The sequence below is a fragment of the Saccoglossus kowalevskii genome, chromosome 3, assembly GCF_978046115.1.
Source record: "Saccoglossus kowalevskii chromosome 3, keSacKowa6.1, whole genome shotgun sequence".
NCBI classification, from domain to species: Eukaryota; Metazoa; Hemichordata; class Enteropneusta; family Harrimaniidae; genus Saccoglossus; species Saccoglossus kowalevskii.
In genome coordinates, this window is record NC_140643.1 from 27466244 (window position 1) to 27489072 (window position 22829).

Here is a 22829-nt window from a genome sequence, read left to right on the forward strand (position 1 = left end):
CAGCAATTTAAATACCGTGTTAGGTGCAGCAATTTAAATGCCGCGTTAGATGCAGCAATTTAAATACCGCGTTAGGTGCAGCAATTTAAATACCGCGTTAGGTGCAGCAATTTAAATGCCGCGTTAGATGCAGCAATTTAAATACCGCGTTAGGTGCAGCAATTTAAATACCGCGTTAGGTGCAGCAATTTAAATACCGCGTTAGGTGCAGCAATTTAAATACCGTGTTAGATGCAGCAATTTAAATACCGCGTTAGGTGCAGCAATTTAAATACCGCGTTAGATGCAGCAATTTAAATACCGCGTTAGGTGTAGCAATTTAAATACCGCGTTAGGTGCAGCAATTTAAATACCGTGTTAGGTGCAGCAATTTAAATACCGTGTTAGGTGCAGCAATTTAAATACCGTGTTAGGTGCAGCAATTTAATTACCGTGTTAGGTGCAGCAATTTAAATACCGTGTTAGGTGCAGCAATTTATATACCGCGTTAGGTGCAGCAATTTAAATACCGCGTTAGGTGCAGCAATTTAAATACCGCGTTAGCTGCAGCAATTTAAATACCGCGTTAGCTGCAGCAATTTAAATACCGCGTTAGCTGCAGCAATTTAAATACCGGACTGGCGGTTTATATATATTTATGTCACGACAGAGTCTACAGTCACAACTTCTTGATATGGGCTAGTTTCAAAATATAATGAATGGTATTATATTCTAAATATCTCGATAACAGATGCTACATTCTAATTATCGTGATACTGGGATATCAATCACAATCTGGATATCATATTATCAGCTGTAATCAGACTTTCCTTGAATATCACATATGATTATGTAAGGAATAGTTTATAGTTACAGTGTGGTTATTTCCACATTCATTTAAATCGACTGAGACACGCATGGGTTACCATTAGGTCAGTGTAAACGTGTGCCTGTGCCATTGACAGAGTTACGGGAATATGTAACGTGATAGCTTAATTCACACACAAAGTGTCACGAAAATGTGTCACGTGACAGTTCAATTCACAAAGTGTCACGGGCATATGTCACGGGAGAGTTCAATTCACACAGAAAAAATACAGAAACGTGCCACGTGACAGTTAAATTCACAGAGTGACATGAGAATGTGTCAAGAAAGAGTTCACATAGTGAAGTTCACGTGAGAGTTCAATTCACAAAGAGTGTCGCGAGAATATACCACGTGAAAGTGATGAAATTGTGTCAAGAGAAGGGACTATGTCACGTGACAGTTTGATCCACAGCGAGAGTTTCACAGGCTAGTGTCATGGGAGAAATCACTTCGCGGCAGCAGATGTTTGTGTTTTCACAGAACTCTCAACATGGCTGAGTTTGTCACTAATTCTAGATCACGTGATTTGAGTAGGCGTATTGCCTACGTGAGTGTAAGTAGGCACGGTGAATTGATTACGTGTAGCAATTCGTAAACCCAAACGACGATCCGATAATAATATTCATTGTCAGAAAGATGGTGGGGAGGGGACTTTGTTTGAATTAATATATTGATATATTTCTATCTTGGCAAATTAATCTGTGATAGGCTCCGATCTCGCAATACAATTACCAGATTACCACATGACGTCGTATTTTGATATTCACGAGTTGAATGCCACAGTGACGATTTTCACTGGACATTGCCCCGCGCATAGACATTTGTTTTTTTGTATTTTCAGTAGGCGGAGTATCATAACTATACTAAAAGTATCGCACGTGATTATCAACATGCGGTTAAAGTATTACATCCGTTGACGTGTTTATTGACGTCATTTCTTCAGTAGTTTTGCTCAAGTATGAACAATGTTTTGTGAGAGCGTATCCATGGTGAAGGTAAAAGTCTTTCCTGATTGGTTTGCTGGTGTTGGTGTTAGTGATGGGTAATCCATCAGGGGGTAAGTCTGGGACATACACGCACGAAACTATTTAAGGGGGAACACAATTCGTTTGTTTCTGTTTCTCAAATCCTGGAGATAAGAAGTTAGCTCCATGCTTAGGTTTTACACATAGATGTGGTGACGCGAAGGAAGGTTATGTTTTTGCCGGCGTTTTTTTCGTTTTGTCTGTCAGTTTGGCCTTTCTTTTCAAAAAGAAATTAAAAGCTTACGCCATGATGATAATTGTGGGTTTTTTTCAGCAGTAGACGTTAGGTAATTAGGTAATTAATCAGTATTAGCACAGTATTTAACAGCTGTGACGGAGATTTGTGTTCACATAGTGCTTTCTAGTTTTCTATTAGTTTTTGTAGTATTTATTTTTACAATATTTTGGATGAAACCAGAAAAAAACAATGTTTTTGGTGAAAAAGAATTTGTTGACTAAATACTAGTAGTACATACATACTCGATGTTGGTGTATGTTTCTTTCATACCAATACTGAAATCGGAATCTCAAACCGTTCGTTGTGTTCATACGCGTCACGCATAATTCAAGCGAGATCTTAATCATTGTCATCCATAAACAAACGAGATAGCAAAATGATGATCCCAAATGTTCGTCTTATCTCACTCGTACACAGAACTATAAAACATCGGTTGTTCAATGTGTATTACATGTGGGCTATGTTGCATTGCGATGTTAGCGTTCTTGCCTGTGATGTTGGGATAAGCCCAGGGAGCAAGGCAGTAGGCAGCGTGGCCCAGTGTTCAGGCATCATGACAGTGTACATGTAGAGCTTCAGATATATGTTATTTAGAAGCACAGATCGAATGGAAACCAGGAATGTTTAATACAAGGTTTAGCTAAAATCGCACTATCTTTTCCATGATGAAGCGCTCCACGTTTTCAGTCGACACCTGGTAATTACATCGATTGGTTCTGGCGCGTTGCTCCTTTGACGTCATTTCCGAGATAATAGTCACAACAAGAGGTTTTTAGATTAGTGAATTACATGCGTATTTTGGGCATTCACTTCTGCAGCTCTCATTGAATTTGTGATTGCATTTCAATACAGTCAAATCTCGAGACGTTTTTTAACGATTTGCTTTATAGATTGTGTCATTCTAGAGAGCATGTTTATTTCATCCACGAGAGCAAACTAAAGAAATGATCTTTATTGAGTCTGTGAAAGTCAGCATTACAAGTGGTACGATTATACAGCGATCGGAATTCAGTTTATTAATGGTAGAAACCAACCCCTCGATATGATTGTTGCTAGGTACAATGATCACGTACGCATCGCTCAAGATAATAAGATAAACATGCTTATACGACGTTTGATAAATGTAGAAATTCAATCTGACGGCAGTCACAGAATTTCCATTTCGTGAAATATGAGTTTACACTGAAGAGATGTTTCGTATGCGTCGAGTGAGTGTCGCTGAATTTATAATACTTGTAAAGTAGCTTGTCGCAGAAGAATGGAAAATGTCATCGTATCATGTTATTCACTGGGACACATTTCCACAATGTTAATTCACCTTATATTCTAGTTCATTAAATTTAAAATAACGGTTTTGAAGGAAGTCGAGTGTGGGTTAGTATTTGAAGCAAATTAATGATAATAACAAATGAATTCAATCAATTCTGATCAATGCATACATTACTAAATTATGTTTAGTATTTCTGGAAATGTACAATGAATGTGTGGTTATTGAAACAAAACTAAATATACTGTTTGCCTATCAATATCATAGTGCTTGTTTTCGCAAAATCTTTGATGTTAAAATTACTATATGAGCAGAATATGTGTATATGTGTTTCTTTTTCTCGGTTGCTGTCGAAGTTAACAAATTTAACTTATGATATTTGTTCTTTACCACGTCGCAGCTTTCTCATGGTATCATTATTGTACTTGTGTTCTATTCCTATGGGCCGACGTGTTATACACGTAGTAGAGTTTACTAAGCAAAATAAAGTTACTTGTTTTTCATGTGGGTATTCCTGTATTGATATCTCGGCGGAATGTCCGGTTATACATGTATATGACATTCAACTTTACAGATTATCTGTGTTCTCGCGAGGCAATTTAGTTTCGCCAACTAACAAACAAGAAGAGGAATGAAAATACTAATAATACGGAAGTTTAATATGTGGCCGGAAACATGATTTAAAAACAGTTCCAATTTCAACTTTGAGGGGACTTACAGGTGACGCAATTATTCACTGGATTCGGCATTAAAGTAGAACAGGGGTAAAACGTGTTAAAAGTTGACCTGCGATTCAGACATTTTTGTTGAAAGTTGAAAGTATGCAATTATAAAAACATATACATCATCTAAAATTATAGATATAAGCGAACACGCTTGTGCATAAGTCATACTAATGTTCGTCTAAAGGATTACCTGGTGGCCAATTAAGTAATTGTGCCTTTTTGCTAGTCCGGCTATTGAAGATATCGTTATTTCAACACCAGTCACGCGAACAAATTGTACACTGAGTGGGAACGTTTGTAATGCTTTAAGCTGGGCGATTGCGTCTCGGTTTATCTTTACATGCGTTTGTTTTCTAGCTACGGCCAAATAACTACAGACATTATACAGACAATCAGTCAGTATACCGTTGCAACTTTAACGTGCGCGACTGTGGATCAGTTCTAAAGAACATAAATAATGCGAAATTGTTTACCTAGATCTGCTTTCTGTAGAATCAAATATATCAATACCCACCTTTTCTAGTATATGTAGTCCTCTGTAAGCCTGGCTATGTTTAGACCAATCTTTGTGTTTGGAATCACCTTTTCTTCGACTGGGCAGGACGCTATTAAACCCCTTTACGTGACTAGGACTGGGTACAAAGCTGTTATGTTGTCCTTCCTTTTCGTTTTTTTCAGAAAACGTTTGGCTTGATATGGGTGGTAAATCTACAAAACTGCCAAATCCGTCGTCACCCGGCGTCTCCAAAAATCGTCCAAAGCCTTCGTCGGCAAATCCCCCAAAATCAGTGTCTATATCTCCATCGTCAAAGTCACCAAAGCCTCCAGTGTCAACAAAATCTCCCCAACCATCGTCGGCTGGATCGAATACATCGCCGAAACCGTCGTCAAACGGCCCGTCACTGTCTATAAATGGGTCAAAGTCTGAATCTTTGCTCTGAAATGGAGCCAGTTGGGCTGATTGCGGTGCGATCGGTGGTTCGAAGTTACTGAAACCGTCATCCCAACTGTCCCGTCGTCTTATTTGGGATAGGTGGTGTAGTGTCCTTCGATGTCGCTGAAGAAATTTAGCTAAACTTAGCGGGTATGCATGGCAGTGTGGTGGGAGAAAAAGAGGCAGTAGTGTCAGAGCCACGAGAAGAACACACATCAAACACCTTGCCATCGCGTGCTAACCTGGCTAATCTGTAAAGCACAGCTGGTGGCGAGGATGGCTGCAACCGCTGACTGTTATAACTGTTCGAAGAGTAGAGAAAGTGAAAACTCGTTATAATACATAGAACAGCAGGACAGCAATCTTAATAACGCAGCTTTCAACTGAACTGCTGCGTCGGAAATAAAACCTAGTCATTCAGTTCTCAATTAGATAAATTATTGTAGATAACATTTAACATTCTAAGTCAGATGACGACAGCGTCATGCCGAAACGATCATTTTGTATGCAATTACACTTATTACATTACAGTAAAATACCCTTAAAAATGACAATATCGAGTTAGAATATATCCTCTGTTAAGGGCAAACTATATTACCAATTCGATTTAGACCCACCGCTTCTCCTGACGTAAACCGTGACTGAATTTGCAGGATTTGCTTTATCAATGTTCTGCTTTTAATTTCCCCTGCATAGAACTCGGTATCAATCTTTTTACCCTTTATTTGTTTTCCAATGCACCCTTAATTGCCCCCACGTCGCTTGCTACTTTATTCCTAGTTGGGGAGCCAATCGATGTTGATCCAAGATTGTTGCAGTGACGTCATTCCCCGGCAACCTGTTCGTCCTGCGGGGCGAATTAGTCTCGCTCCGTTAGTTACGCCCCAATGATACGTTTGACAATAAAGCATGGAGTGTAGTGAGCGAGTGAAATGAGTGGTATACACTATAATGCCACGCAACGCCCTATAACTGTGTACCCACGCTCACATTTGCCGTGTATAGAACTTGAGTGACAAATCAACATTGCATGCCGCGCGGTGCCGCGTACATTACGTAACTACGTTTGCCAGGTGACGCGCACGTGATATAAAAAAACAAATTGGGTTTTGAAATGTTCTACTTCCCCCGCGTTCGTTTTTGTAAGCCAGCGGACAAATTTTATAATTAAATACAATCAACTAATAAATATTAAACAATTCAATAAACAAATATAGTTAATAAATAATTAACAAACAAATAAATATACTGTAAAATACATTATTTTCGCTTAGAATAAATTTTACCTATTTTCGCTAAAGGAATGATTCAGTGAGAATAAAATCCAGCGAATATACGTTTATTTTTCTTATATTTTACATTCAGCTCGTCAAAAATCAGTCAAAATAAAATCCATACAAAACACCCAAAAAGTCTTTTCAGCGAAAATTAATTCCAGCTAAATAAAGTACCTCACAGAAACACCGTGAATCTCGGCCATGCAGAATAGACTTGTGAATAATTGGGACTGAATACGTCACAATTACTCAAGCCAAGCATATTACCGTAATTCTTTTTCTGGTAAAATACACTCATGGGTAAACCAAAAAGAAATGAGATTATAGTGGGAATGTTTTATCTAAAACCTCTCGGTTGAGATAATAGCGCATGTCGTTTATATACAGGTATCAGCAACACTGTTGGCAAGAATCCACATCTTTGAATATATGTATATGCCTCGTCTCCTTGAAAACAGACACCGACACTATTGGTGAAACGATGCGTAAATAAGACGATCAAATTCAACTATTCGTCTTCTCTGTCATGAAAGTAGCGCCTTAAGGTAGGTATGGGTCTAACGTTACAAAAAATGTAACTATATTGGTCTTATACTTAGTCAAAGAACGTATTTATTTATTTATTTATTTATTTATTTATTTATTTATTTATTTATTTATTTATTTATTTATTTATTTATTTATTTATTTATTTATTTATTTATTATTTATTTATTTATTTATTTATTTATTTATTTATTTATTTATTTATTTATTTATTTATTTATTTATTTATTTATTATACTTGCGGTTGTAGGGTTATGTTTTCACACTTATACCGTAACTCTGGACCACTTGGTTAATTCGTTATGTTTAGTTAGATTAGATTAGATTATGCACGACACGTACTCACAGACTGCATGGCGTAAGGCTGACAATTACGTGTCAACTACGACTCGGTGTTACGACTTCCCAACCCCAACCCCATCGATATCGTAATTGTGTACTACGCGAGTAGTGCGAACATCGCGCCCACTCGTCGTGGAAAAAAATAATTTTATCACACAAATCATGTTACCTTGAGGCTTAGCATTCCTTTTTAATAGTATTTCAGCTACCAGGATTCAAATTCGTTTAAACATAATTATTGACAATGTCACAGCGTGGCAAAAATGATTACATTTGTCAGTCACGGCACTAACCTATAGATACAAATTCACACCAGTGTTTACAGATATGACGTCATAGAGCATTTTTAGCAAATGAGTAGAAAATGTAATAATATCTTTGGAGTAGCAGTTGCATAGAGAGAGTAAAAAAAACGTCTATTGGGAAAATAGAAATGTTACATGAGAGGAAAAACTCCGAGATAAAAGTGCGCAGAATATTTATATAGTGAATTTTTATTGAATGGTGCTTACTATGCACTGACACGCATCTGACATTTCGACGTTTTCAACTTTCTGTGTTTTGTTAGCTTTTATATTGTGCACACATGTCTATTGGAAATTGCAATGCACTAGTTTACGAGTTATTCTCATTAACTGCTCAGGGATTATGTGACGAAGCTTCTTTCTCCACGGAGTGTGGACGGATTGAGCAGAAATTCTGCTCTGTTCACCATTTAGAGAGATATGCTAATTAACAGAGGTTAACAACTGACAAATAGAACAACAAAAACTTATGCATTGAATAAAAAGAGACGAAATGTGTGTCAACAAAAATTGGTATGTGTTCAACAAAAAGATAAATGCATTCACATGTTTTAGCAAAATCACAGTCCCTCTATCCTATCTAAAGGGACTGTGGCAAAATGCACGATTCGTTCAGCTAAATACCTTGAATAAATAAAGTGTTTTAACAGAAAAATGTGATGCGTTCAACAAGAAGAGGATATATTCAAGGGAAGGTTCTTTTAAAAAAACAATTAACAAAACAGGAAGGCAAACACAAAAAGAGTGACACAAATAAATGAGACAGAAGTTGTTGAAGTAGCAATAATGTCTGGCAGGGGCATGTGTCTACTGAAAAGTTGAGGATCGCATCTAGTAGAAGAGTATTTCTAGTGAAAATTGGAGGGTTGCATCTAGAAAAGAAATTGAGGATCCTGGGTTGGAACACTAAAGAATACTAGACCAAGGTTCATAGCACAATACAACAAGACTTTTATTGTTGAAACATCACATCACTATGTTGACAGTTTCCAGTGGTCAAAAACTCTCGTTTTAATTCCGAAACTTGTGGGCGAGTCATGTCTGCCACTCAATCAAAGTAACTGTTACACAAAGGGGGTAATAAACAAAACAAAATTGCTACGTTATTCCCATTGTGCAAAATCGCTGGCCGAGTGCGTACATGACAGAAAAGTGGATGGTTGAGTCTGAGCCTAACTGGTCTAGTCAAATATGGAGGGTTGTGTCTAAGAGTGTCTCGTGAAAATCGGAGGGTTAAGTTTAACAAATTAAAAATCAAGAAAATAAAGTCGCATTCAGTGAAATGAGAAGAAAAAAAAATCACTGAAGACAGATGTGTTTTTATGTCATATGGTGCATATAAAAAAGTTCATTTAACAAAAATAAAGTTTAACAAGAAGATTTGTTTTCGTGGCCAGTATTTGCAATTAAACTAATTCGGTAAAAGTGTTATAACCACGCATGCGTGTACAGTCATGGCTGATTTCAAATGACAGAATTCGTCGTGCGTCAAACCAGAAAGTAAATTAGCCATGAGTTGTGGATAGTTAGTCGGAAATTGGTTATTTCATTTTCCAAAAAATTAAAGCATGCGTCATCAAATAATAGCTCATTTTAACAGCAAATTGTCAAATATTGTTATTTACTTAAAACCAAGTGAACTTTGTGGGTTTGGCTTTACATGTAGTCACTATGGTTACCGTATTTTCATCATATTAGAGTTACAGTCTGGAAGTTCAGCTCAGCCAATGACAACATACCAAGCCTACGTAACAATGCACATTAATGCATGTAAAGTTGACATGTGTACCATCACGTTGACGTCATATTAAAATTAATATATTAATAAATAATGTGTTCACTAACAACCATACGTCACTCCGTGTACGTCCAGATTTCAACCGATTCCTTGCGTATGGGAAGTGCTTGACACGACAGCCAAAATCACGTGACTAATTACAATCGCCGCCAACGTGTCATACACGACATTGATACTTATTTTTAAATTGTACATATCAAGTTAGCTGGCTTGATCGTTTCAAGAATTACAGTTCATACGTCACAAAACCTTTTGAAGTGGGCGACGTAAAGGCATGCCGCACGAGTTGACTGCAGTCGTTCGGATATTTGACCGTCTTACCACACGTCACACTGACTTACCAAACTGTTTCAAGTTGGCTGTGCAAAAGTCCACGCTTGTATGTTTTTTAAGTTCCCCAATGCAAATTACATTTTCTCACAGTATATTGATTACTGATTAATTAAGAAATATTCATATATTCATAATCCAATTTCCACGGTACACTGAGACCTGGCAGTATTCATTTATATATTAAATGTTATTTTGTATTAAAAATGACAAGTATCCTCATTATTTAAAAATATATTCTGTGTGACTGGCTATTGCGATGTCTGAAAGATAAAACCTCCGCGAAATATTTTTTTTTTGAATTAAGAACCTTAATTTTTTGTGTTTTCAATCGTATTTTATTATTTCACCGTATTCCTTGTCCCGGTCTTTGTAATGACTGATTCCTTTCCTAATATTTACAGTTCTTTCATACGACTTTTTCTGCAGTGAATGAAAACTGTTTTCGAAGGAGTGCCTGAGTTTTATTAGAGCGGAAACTAACGTCACTATTTTCTCAAACAGCTGAACACTCCCTGCACCTATTTCTGAAATTACAGTACATGTATATCACTGGTTTATAGGTGGTTATACGGCAATAACCTGATCACGCCAGGGAAATCACGACACCTTTACGTGAGACGTGGACGAAATAAGAAGCTTTTCAAACATGTATCAACTGTCTCGCGAGAACCTAAACGGAAGTGTCCAGTCCGTGGATCTAAGCTTCTCGTCAAAACAACTGGTGAAGTGTTAATCTGCGAAAACGAGACACATATGGTATCAGAAGTATCAGCCGAGTTTGTCAATCTGACTTTCGATTATTGAGATTATATACGACGTGCACCCTATTGACTGTGACATCATCAACATTATGAATGGTTAATTATTAATACATTATAAAATATTATGCAGTCCTTATATTTAGTAAAACATTGAATATATTATATATAGTTTTTATTTAATATTCTACTGTTTATATCAATCCACGTGATTGTCTTTTTTGTTGGTCAATTGCAAGTGTATGTTACTATTTTTGAACTTCTCTGCAACATAACATCCATGGTTCCTGTTACATAAAAAGTACAGGCAATGCATACCACATGGCGGTTAACCTTATCTAATTGACTATAATAGAACCCCATTTATTTATTTATTTATTTGTTTGTTTGTTTGTTTGTTTGTTTGTTTGTTTATTTATTTATTTATTTATTTATTTATTTATTTATTTATTTATTTATTTATTTATTTATTTATTTATTTATTTATTTCGTATAATAAGAAGTTTTACTAAATAATGGAAGAAGAAGGAAAATATAAATCTAGCTACTACACATGAACTCTAAACTGTATTAATGGTGAATTAACACATCTCTAGAAATATTTTGTATCAAAGGAGTTTGTCTATGATTGACAGGCGGTAATTGATCATGTGATGATATGTTACGGGGAAACTGTAACACGTATAATAGACAGCTCAAATCGAAAACTAGTTAATACATTCCTTCAAAAACAGGTGAAATTAGCTCTTTAATTTGAGTAGAGAATTATGTACAAAATCATTACAAATGTATCCATCTATCTGTCCATCTATATAAAACGAGACATCATTTATATGTAAGTTATTACATTACATAATTAATATACATACTCTCTCAGTGTTATGAAATGATTGAGCCAGAAATGGACACCGCGCGTTGCATCATTTATGAATTACACTCGTCGTCAATAGAATGTCAAATATTGAATGCTTGATCAAACATACGTGTTATACAGGTGGTGGCCACTTTGAAAGCAAATAAACACCAAGGACAAGCACGTATTTACATGTCTGTGTCCAGTACTGGGTCTCCCAGCCGTAGTCATACACAGCAAAGTTGTCTTTCATTAACACAGCCACTCGAATTATTATAGCTTCGACACATTCCCAGTTTGAAGGGTTTGAGAAATTATAAGTAAACATGCACACATGTGTTCAATAGTTAAAGCAACCCCGCTAACGATAATTATAGCATGGAGCAAGAGTGAGAGTACCTAGCGTACAGCGCTGATGAAGCAAACCTTCACTCATCGCTCTGTAATTGTGAACACGTGTGATTGCAGGAAACATCAAAAGGGTGTGATGGGTGTGTACACTGCCGCGACGACATCGAGAGGAAATGGCAAGTTAGATTCATCAGTGTAAATTACGTCATGCTTTAGTTATTAATCAATGTGTAATGTCCTGACCACGCTGTAACGTATAATAGTCGTTCAGTTTTCTCTACGTGACAATTGAACTCACTAGGTAAGTAGAACGAACGTTAGATGTAACGCTCGCGTTCATTGGTCTAACAGATCAATTTGTTCTCATTCACACAAATACTAATGTACTCTGCACTTAATTGAGCGATACCGTGTCGTTCAATTATTGTAAACGGGAGATTCATTGTGTAAACGAGATGGGCTTGATAACATTGAAGATTTGTTGCCCCCACTTTCAGTTGCTGTCTGTCGTTTGCGCTCACCTTACTTAACAGCCCTACTGTTCAATAACTGTTGTGTAAGCTGTAACTGCAGATGCCAAAGACATGTTCGGAATACAAATACATCAAAACGCCATTAAACTACCCGAGTATACTGATCCCATAATTTGATTGGAAACGTATATTCCGGACTGATTTGAGTATCAAAAAATCCGATATTGCAAGGTGTGACATTGAACATTCAGACGAACTACATGCATTGTATTTTGCTCTTCTTTAGTATAACGCTTTGAACACGTCTAATCATGTCCATTGAAAATGAATAAAGTTACAGTTCTTGTGTAAATCATGAAAATAACTTGTTCCGGCAGACACTTTCCAAGCTAAATTTGCATAGACAACTACTGAGTGACCGAGCTCCCTAAATTGGAGAAAAGTATCACTACGCTATCATGCGTCGATGCCAGTTGTTATGGAATTGGCTAACGTACGACAATCTTGTACTTGTGTCGAATGAGCACTCAAGACGAAACTTTCTATAAACAAATGTCATAAACTTTAAATTGATTCTATTATTATATTAATTAAGTGTAGAGCAGATGATCTATTTTGTTTGTAGATCCTTTATGATTTTTACACTTTCCAACGAACACAATTGTAAACCATTATTTCTAGTATTTACATGCATTTAAAAACCAAATAGCAAAATCAAATCATAAACCAAATCAGTAAATTGGTCAGCGTTGTTGCTAAAATAAGAATAATCTGTAAATACATTTAATATCAAAAGTAAAGCAAACAAAATTTCCATTTACGTAATGTCTAACTAAAGTCAGCTATAACACGAAATACAAGGCTGAACCCGTTTTCCACCTAGGCTAACATTTAAATAAATAGACTACACTTAGGCAAATCTGCCATTATAAACGGCCATGGTTGTGGCGTATGCTGAGTTTGTCAAACACAGCGAAATGATTGAGCAAACAGCATGATTGCTTCTTCTGAATAATCTAATAAAATTGTGCATTCTCTATAAAGTGGACCGATCTCAAAGCAATCACAGGAAATGTATAGTTAAACCAATGAGTGAGACCAAAATTAAAGAATAAGATGAATTCTCATCCAGATTCTAAACACGCGTTTTAGTTTAACTGGTCTACTGACCACCATCTACTACGTGCCATCTGTACTGTTGAACTTAGTATATTTTTCTAATTTTTAAATACGCCGTCGTCACCATGGTAACTGAGCTCTTGCGTTCCGTCATATTTGTTCATCAGTCACCCAAGTGCGATTGAGTTGATGTAACATGATCAAATGATTCTACGTGTTGGGACGGTCGCATTGCCCATAATTGCTTATTTTCTTTAATAGATGAATAAAGAATATCTGCCTAAGGCGTGTCTTGTCTTTTGCTGTATGTACACTCTCTCTCTTCCGATAATTATCATCTCCGTAAAGCCATGTAAGTGTCCTCTGATTTTAGAATTCAAATGTTGCATCTGCTCAGTATGTCATCAGGCACAACAAGCGTTGTGACCTTGAAATTGACTATGATAGAAAAGATACTGATAATCACCAAATTAAATTTAATTTGTATAAATCTAAGAATAACATCATGTCCAATTAAGACACAACAACTGACCTACATGAGACAGATCAGAAAATAAATGGAACTTTAGGCGTATATTCAGGCGATGTCAAGAATTTCTTTATTATTGAGCTTACTATACTCCATATGAGACATTCGCCATATATCATTTGATATCCTGGTCGATACAGTGACTGCGAGCTGGTCGTGGTGATATCGAATCTCGTGTGTTTGCGAATATGTTTGTAATTTGCCTGTTCTTATGTTCATGTTACAAACCCATGGTCTACATCAAATATATTACACCAATGCCCCCATATTTTTGCTAATGATATCTACCTGGAAACTTGTTGAATGTTAGGATAAAATCGTTCTACGGAAATCATTTGACTAATAATTTTCGGAAGACAATCACTCTAAAAAAACATAAGTGCATATGCAATACATGACCTGGTACAACGGGAGGCTGGAGAGGTTTGGGAATATTTTAATATTAGTGTACACACATGGGAAATTGATGCTGATAAATCTACGCAGTCTGGTACAAAAAGCCGATCAAGTCAATGTCAGGATACACAGCAGATGGGTAGACTCAGCTGCCTCCTTAATTTCCAGTCCATTTTGTTATTGATTATCTGCGATCATTCGGAAATCATTAAATTTAGTTTTATTAACGAAAAACACATGATCGTTGTATCTCAACGTGTAATCATGATTAATGACAGGGTTAGTTTTTAATCAATTTCTGTGGAAATTCTGCATCATTTTTCATCAAAACAAATCAGTCAGCAAATTTGAATTTCTCGCACAATGTCACTGAGAAAGATGCTTATATCTGATGATATACTTTCATCATAACAGCAAGTATACAATATATTAACATAGTAATCATAATATATAAAGTATGAAGATTACACTACACTAAATCGGCTATCCTTATACTAGTTGCAAAGCATTTTGTCGGCAGAGATTTCTACTCTTGGCATCAATTTGACTGTTAGACCTAATATTATTTTTTGCACTAAATGTTGGCAGACTGTGTACTTTTATCAAACATTAATATATGTCATTCATTCATTCATTCATTCATTCATTCATTCATTCATTCATTCATTCATTCATTCGTGCATGAAAGGAATCATTATTTCAATAGATAATATCAATATGAATAGTATGATCAATAATTTTCCCAGGATACTGATATTCAGATAGCATGCACAGTGATTACATCAGAACAATGTACGTCGTAAGTCATTTCCCGACAATTCTTCAATGCCCAGTACACATATATAAAAACAATAAGTGTTTGTACCGCTCGTCACACCTGAACTTTACAAAAGAATTACTACCTTATTTATGAATACTTGAGCTCATTATCTTCAATTAAAAAAATAATATTTCCTGCGTTGTAGTCTATAGCGGTTATTGTATCTGCAGTTCAAAAAGACACCGATCATATATGAGGGCGATTGTATGCCTATTACGTTCAAATTTGAATTTTCAATAACATTCGTAATATCACCATAGGACATAAGTAGATACTCACAATCATCCCATTTTATCTCATTTCTATGTGGAGAAATCGAACACAACTCTATGCCATCTCATCTTATTTCTATATTGAGTAATCAAACACAACTCTATGCCATCTCATCTTATTTCTATATGGAGTAATCAAACACAACTCTATGCCATCTTATCTCATTTCTATATGGAGAAATCGAACACAAGTTTATGCCATCTCATCTTATTTCTATATGGAGAAATCGAACACAACTCTATGCCATCTTATCTCATTTCTATATGGAGAAATCAAACACAACTGTATGCCATCTTATCTCATTTCTATATGGAGAAATCAAACACAACTCTATGCCATCTCATCTTATTTCTATATTGAGTAATCAAACACAACTCTATGCCATCTCATCTTATTTCTATATGGAGTAATCAAACACAACTCTATGCCATCTTATCTCATTTCTATATGGAGAAATCAAACACAACTGTATGCCATCTTATCTCATTTCTATATGGAGAAATCGAACACAAGTTTATGCCATCTATCTCATCTTATTTCTATATAGTGTAATCAAACACAACTCTATCCCATCTTATCTCATTTCTGTATGGAGAAATCGAACACAACTCTATCCCATCTTATCTCATTTCTATACAGAGAAATCAAACACAACTCTATGCCATCTCATCTTATTTCTATATAGTGTAATCAAACACAACTCTATGCCATCTCATCTCATTTCTATACAGAGAAATCGAACACAAGTTTATGGCATCTCATCTCATTTCTATGTGGAGAAATCAAACACAACTCTATCCCATCTTATCTCATTTCTGTATGGAGAAATCGAACACAACTGTATGCCATCTCATCTTATTTCTATATAGTGTAATCAAACACAACTGTATGCCATCTCATCTCATTTCTATACAGAGAAATCGAACACAAGTTTATGGCATCTCATCTCATTTCTATGTGGAGAAATCAAACACAACTCTATCCCATCTTATCTCATTTCTGTATGGAGAAATCGAACACAACTGTATGCCATCTCATCTTATTTCTATGTGGAGAAATCGAACACAACTGTATGCCATCTCATCTTATTTCTATATAGTGTAATCAAACACAACTGTATGCCATCTCATCTCATTTCTATACAGAGAAATCGAACACAAGTTTATGGCATCTCATCTCATTTCTATGTGGAGAAATCAAACACAACTCTATCCCATCTTATCTCATTTCTGTATGGAGAAATCGAACACAACTGTATGCCATCTCATCTTATTTCTATATAGTGTAATCAAACACAACTGTATGCCATCTCATCTCATTTCTATACAGAGAAATCGAACACAAGTTTATGGCATCTCATCTCATTTCTATGTGGAGAAATCAAACACAACTCTATCCCATCTTATCTCATTTCTATATGGAGAAATCGAACACAACTGTATGCCATCTCATCTTATTTCTATATAGTGTAATCAAACACAACTGTATGCCATCTCATCTCATTTCTATATGGAGAAATCGAACACAACTCTATGCCATCTCATCTTATTTCTATACAGAGAAATCAAACACAACTCTATGCCATCTCATCTTATTTCTATATAGTGTAATCAAACACAACTCTATGCCATCTCATCTTATTTCTATATGAAGAAATCAAACACAACTCTATGCCATCTCATCTCATTTCTATACAGAGAAATCAAACACAACTCTATGCCATCTCATCTTATTTCTATACAGAGAAATCAAACACAACTCTATGCCATCTCATCTTATTTCTATATAGTGTAATCAAACACAACTCTATGCCATCTCATCTTATTTCTATATGAAGAAATCAAACACAACTCTATGCCATCTCATCTCATTTCTATACAGAGAAATCAAACACAACTCTATGCCATCTCATCTTATTTCTATACAGAGAAATCAAACACAACTCTATGCCATCTCATCTTATTTCTATATAGTGTAATCAAACACAACTCTATCCCATCTTATCTCATTTCTGTATGGAGAAATCGAACACAACTGTATCCCATCTTATCTCATTTCTATATAGTGTAATCAAACACAACTGTATGCCATCTCATCTCATTTCTATGTGGAGAAATCAAACACAACTCTATCCCATCTTATCTCATTTCTGTATGGAGAAATCGAACACAAGTGTATGCCATCTTATCTCATTTCTATACAGAGAAATCAAACACAACTCTATGCCATCTCATCTTATTTCTATATAGTGTAATCAAACACAACTCTATCCCATCTTATCTCATTTCTGTATGGAGAAATCGAACACAACTCTATCCCATCTTATCTTATTTCTATATGAAGAAATCGAACACAACTCTATCCCATCTTATCTCATTTCTGTATGGAGAAATCGAACACAACTGTATCCCATCTTATCTCATTTCTATATAGTGTAATCAAACACAACTGTATGCCATCTCATCTCATTTCTATGTGGAGAAATCAAACACAACTCTATCCCATCTTATCTCATTTCTGTATGGAGAAATCGAACACAAGTGTATGCCATCTTATCTCATTTCTATACAGAGAAATCAAACACAACTCTATGCCATCTCATCTTATTTCTATATAGTGTAATCAAACACAACTCTATCCCATCTTATCTCATTTCTGTATGGAGAAATCAAACACAACTGTATCCCATCTTATCTCATTTCTATATAGTGTAATCAAACACAACTGTATGCCATCTCATCTCATTTCTATGTGGAGAAATCAAACGCAACTCTATCCCATCTTATCTCATTTCTGTATGGAGAAATCGAACACAAGTGTATGCCATCTTATCTCATTTCTATATCGTGTAATCAAACACAACTCTATCCCATCTTATCTCATTTCTGTATGGAGAAATCGAACACAACTGTATCCCATCTTATCTCATTTCTATATAGTGTAATCAAACACAACTGTATGCCATCTCATCTCATTTCTATGTGGAGAAATCAAACACAACTCTATCCCATCTTATCTCATTTCTGTATGGAGAAATCGAACACAAGTGTATGCCATCTTATCTCATTTCTATACAGAGAAATCAAACACAACTCTATGCCATCTCATCTTATTTCTATATAGTGTAATCAAACACAACTCTATCCCATCTTATCTCATTTCTGTATGGAGAAATCGAACACAACTGTATCCCATCTTATCTCATTTCTATATAGTGTAATCAAACACAACTGTATGCCATCTCATCTCATTTCTATGTGGAGAAATCAAACACAACTCTATCCCATCTTATCTCATTTCTGTATGGAGAAATCAAACACAACTCTATCCCATCTCATCTTATTTCTATATAGTGTAATCAAACACAACTCTATGCCATCTCATCTTATTTCTATATAGTGTAATCAAACACAACTCTATCCCATCTTATCTCATTTCTGTATGGAGAAATCGAACACAACTCTATGCCATATTATCTCATTTCTATATGGAGTAATCAAACACAACTCTATCCCATCTTATCTCATTTCTATATAGTGTAATCAAACACAACTCTATCCCATCTTATCTCATTTCTATGTGGAGAAATCAAACACAACTCTATGCCATCTTATCTCATTTCTATACAGAGAAATCAAACACAACTCTATGCCATCTCATCTTATTTCTATATAGTGTAATCAAACACAACTCTATCCCATCTTATCTCATTTCTATGTGGAGAAATCAAACACAACTCTATGCCATCTTATCTCATTTCTATGTGGAAAAATCAAACACAACTCTATCCCATCTTATCTCATTTCTATATGGAGAAATCAAACACAACTCTATCCCATCTTATCTCATTTCTGTATGGAGAAATCGAACACAACTGTATGCCATCTTATCTCATTTCTATATGGAGTAATCAAACACAACTCTATGCCATCTCATCTTATTTCTATATGAAGAAATCAAACACAACTCTATGCCATCTCATCTCATTTCTATACAGAGAAATCAAACACAACTCTATCCCATCTTATCTCATTTCTATATGGAGAAATCGAACACAACTCTATGCCATCTCATCTTATTTCTATATAGTGTAATCAAACACAACTCTATCCCATCTTATCTCATTTCTATGTGGAGAAATCAAACACAACTCTATGCCATCTTATCTCATTTCTATACAGAGAAATCAAACACAACTCTATGCCATCTCATCTTATTTCTATATAGTGTAATCAAACACAACTCTATCCCTTCTTATCTCATTTCTATGTGGAGAAATCAAACACAACTCTATGCCATCTTATCTCATTTCTATGTGGAGAAATCAAACACAACTCTATCCCATCTTATCTCATTTCTATATGGAGAAATCAAACACAACTCTATCCCATCTTATCTCATTTCTGTATGGAGAAATCGAACACAACTGTATGCCATTTTATCTCATTTCTATATGGAGTAATCAAACACAACTCTATGCCATCTCATCTTATTTCTATATAGTGTAATCAAACACAACTCTATCCCATCTTATCTCATTTCTGTATGGAGAAATCGAACACAACTCTATCCCATCTTATCTCATTTCTATATGGAGAAATCAAACACAACTCTATCCCATCTTATCTCATTTCTGTATGGAGAAATCGAACACAACTGTATGCCATTTTATCTCATTTCTATATGGAGAAATCAAACACAACTCTATGCCATCTCATCTTATTTCTATATAGTGTAATCAAACACAACTCTATGCCATCTCATCTTATTTCTATATAGTGTAATCAAACACAACTCTATGCCATCTTATCTCATTTCTATGTGGAGAAATCAAACACAACTCTATCCCATCTTATCTCATTTCTATATGGAGAAATCAAACACAACTCTATCCCATCTTATCTCATTTCTGTATGGAGAAATCGAACACAACTGTATGCCATCTCATCTTATTTCTATGTGGAGAAATCAAACACAACTCTATGCCATCTCATCTTATTTCTATATAGTGTAATCAAACACAACTCTATGCCATCTCATCTTATTTCTATATGGAGTAATTAAACACAACTCTATACCATCTCATCTCATTTCTATATGGAGAAATCAAACACAACTCTATCCCATCCCATCTCATCTTATTTCTATATGGAGAAATCAAACACAACTCTATCCCATCTCATCTTATTTCTGTATGGAGTAATCAAACACAACTCTATCCCATCTCATCTTATTTCTATATGAAGAAATCAAACACAACTCTATCCCATCTTATCTCATTTCTATACAGAGAAATCAAACACAACTCTATGCCATCTCATCTTATTTCTATATGAAGAAATCAAACACAACTCTATCCCTTCTCATCTTATTTCTATATGGAGAAATCGAACACAACTCTATGCCATCTCATCTTATTTCTATATAGTGTAATCAAACACAACTCTATCCCATCCCATCTTATCTTATTTCTATATGAAGAAATCAAACACAACTCTATCCCATCTTATCTCATTTCTATACAGAGAAATCAAACACAACTCTATGCCATCTCATCTTATTTCTATATGAAGAAATCAAACACAACTCTATCCCTTCTCATCTTATTTCTATATAGTGTAATCAAACACAACTCTATCCCATCTCATCTTATTTCTATATGAAGAAATCAAACACAACTCTATCCCATCTTATCTCATTTCTATATGGAGAAATCGAACACAACTCTATGCCATCTCATCTTATTTCTATATAGTGTAATCAAACACAACTCTATCCCATCTTATCTCATTTCTATACAGAGAAATCAAACACAACTCTATGCCATCTCATCTTATTTCTATATGAAGAAATCAAACACAACTCTATCCCTTCTCATCTTATTTCTATATAGTGTAATCAAACACAACTCTATCCCATCTCATCTTATTTCTATATGAAGAAATCAAACACAACTCTATCCCATCTTATCTCATTTCTATATGGAGAAATCGAACACAACTCTATGCCATCTCATCTTATTTCTATATAGTGTAATCAAACACAACTCTATCCCATCTTATCTCATTTCTATGTGGAGAAATCAAACACAACTCTATGCCATCTTATCTCATTTCTATACAGAGAAATCAAACACAACTCTATGCCATCTCATCTTATTTCTATATAGTGTAATCAAACACAACTCTATCCCTTCTTATCTCATTTCTATGTGGAGAAATCAAACACAACTCTATGCCATCTTATCTCATTTCTATGTGGAGAAATCAAACACAACTCTATCCCATCTTATCTCATTTCTATATGGAGAAATCAAACACAACTCTATCCCATCTTATCTCATTTCTGTATGGAGAAATCGAACACAACTGTATGCCATTTTATCTCATTTCTATATGGAGTAATCAAACACAACTCTATGCCATCTCATCTTATTTCTATATAGTGTAATCAAACACAACTCTATGCCATCTTATCTCATTTCTATGTGGAGAAATCAAACACAACTCTATCCCATCTTATCTCATTTCTATATGGAGAAATCAAACACAACTCTATCCCATCTTATCTCATTTCTGTATGGAGAAATCGAACACAACTGTATGCCATTTTATCTCATTTCTATATGGAGAAATCAAACACAACTCTATGCCATCTCATCTTATTTCTATATAGTGTAATCAAACACAACTCTATGCCATCTCATCTTATTTCTATATGGAGTAATTAAACACAACTCTATACCATCTCATCTCATTTCTATATGGAGAAATCAAACACAACTCTATCCCATCCCATCTCATCTTATTTCTATATGGAGAAATCAAACACAACTCTATCCCATCTCATCTTATTTCTGTATGGAGTAATCAAACACAACTCTATCCCATCTCATCTTATTTCTATATGAAGAAATCAAACACAACTCTATCCCATCTTATCTCATTTCTATACAGAGAAATCAAACACAACTCTATGCCATCTCATCTTATTTCTATATGAAGAAATCAAACACAACTCTATCCCTTCTCATCTTATTTCTATATGGAGAAATCGAACACAACTCTATGCCATCTCATCTTATTTCTATATAGTGTAATCAAACACAACTCTATCCCATCCCATCTTATCTTATTTCTATATGAAGAAATCAAACACAACTCTATCCCATCTTATCTCATTTCTATACAGAGAAATCAAACACAACTCTATGCCATCTCATCTTATTTCTATATGAAGAAATCAAACACAACTCTATCCCTTCTCATCTTATTTCTATATAGTGTAATCAAACACAACTCTATCCCATCTCATCTTATTTCTATATGAAGAAATCAAACACAACTCTATGCCATCTCATCTCATTTCTATGTGGAGTAATCAAACACAATTCTATGCCATCTTATCTCATTTCTATATGGAGTAATCAAACACAACGCTATGCCATCTCATCTTATTTCTATATGGAGTAATCAAACACAACTCTATGCCATCTCATCTTATTTCTATATGGAGTAATCAAACACAACTCTATGCCATCTCATCTTATTTCTATATGGAGTAATCAAACACAACTCTATGCCATCTCATCTTATTTCTATATGGAGAAATCAAACACAA

General features: G+C 35.1%; 1 protein-coding gene across 2 annotated transcripts in view; it reads right to left on the reverse strand.

Annotated features, from left to right (window-relative positions):
- LOC100376837 (uncharacterized) overlaps positions 1-22829 on the reverse strand; it is a 93291-nt gene that overhangs the window by 63953 nt on the left and 6509 nt on the right. The window contains exons 1-2 of one of the 2 annotated variants that reach the window (XM_085496983.1): positions 5635-5651; positions 4617-5338 (exon numbers count right to left, since the gene is read on the reverse strand). In XM_085496983.1, the coding sequence (XP_085353109.1) occupies positions 4617-5267 (651 nt within the window). In that variant the 5' untranslated portion in view covers positions 5268-5338; positions 5635-5651. Of the gene's footprint in view, positions 1-4616; positions 5339-5634; positions 5652-22829 lie in introns of those variants that run through there. The other variant, XM_085496982.1, reaches the window with a different exon arrangement.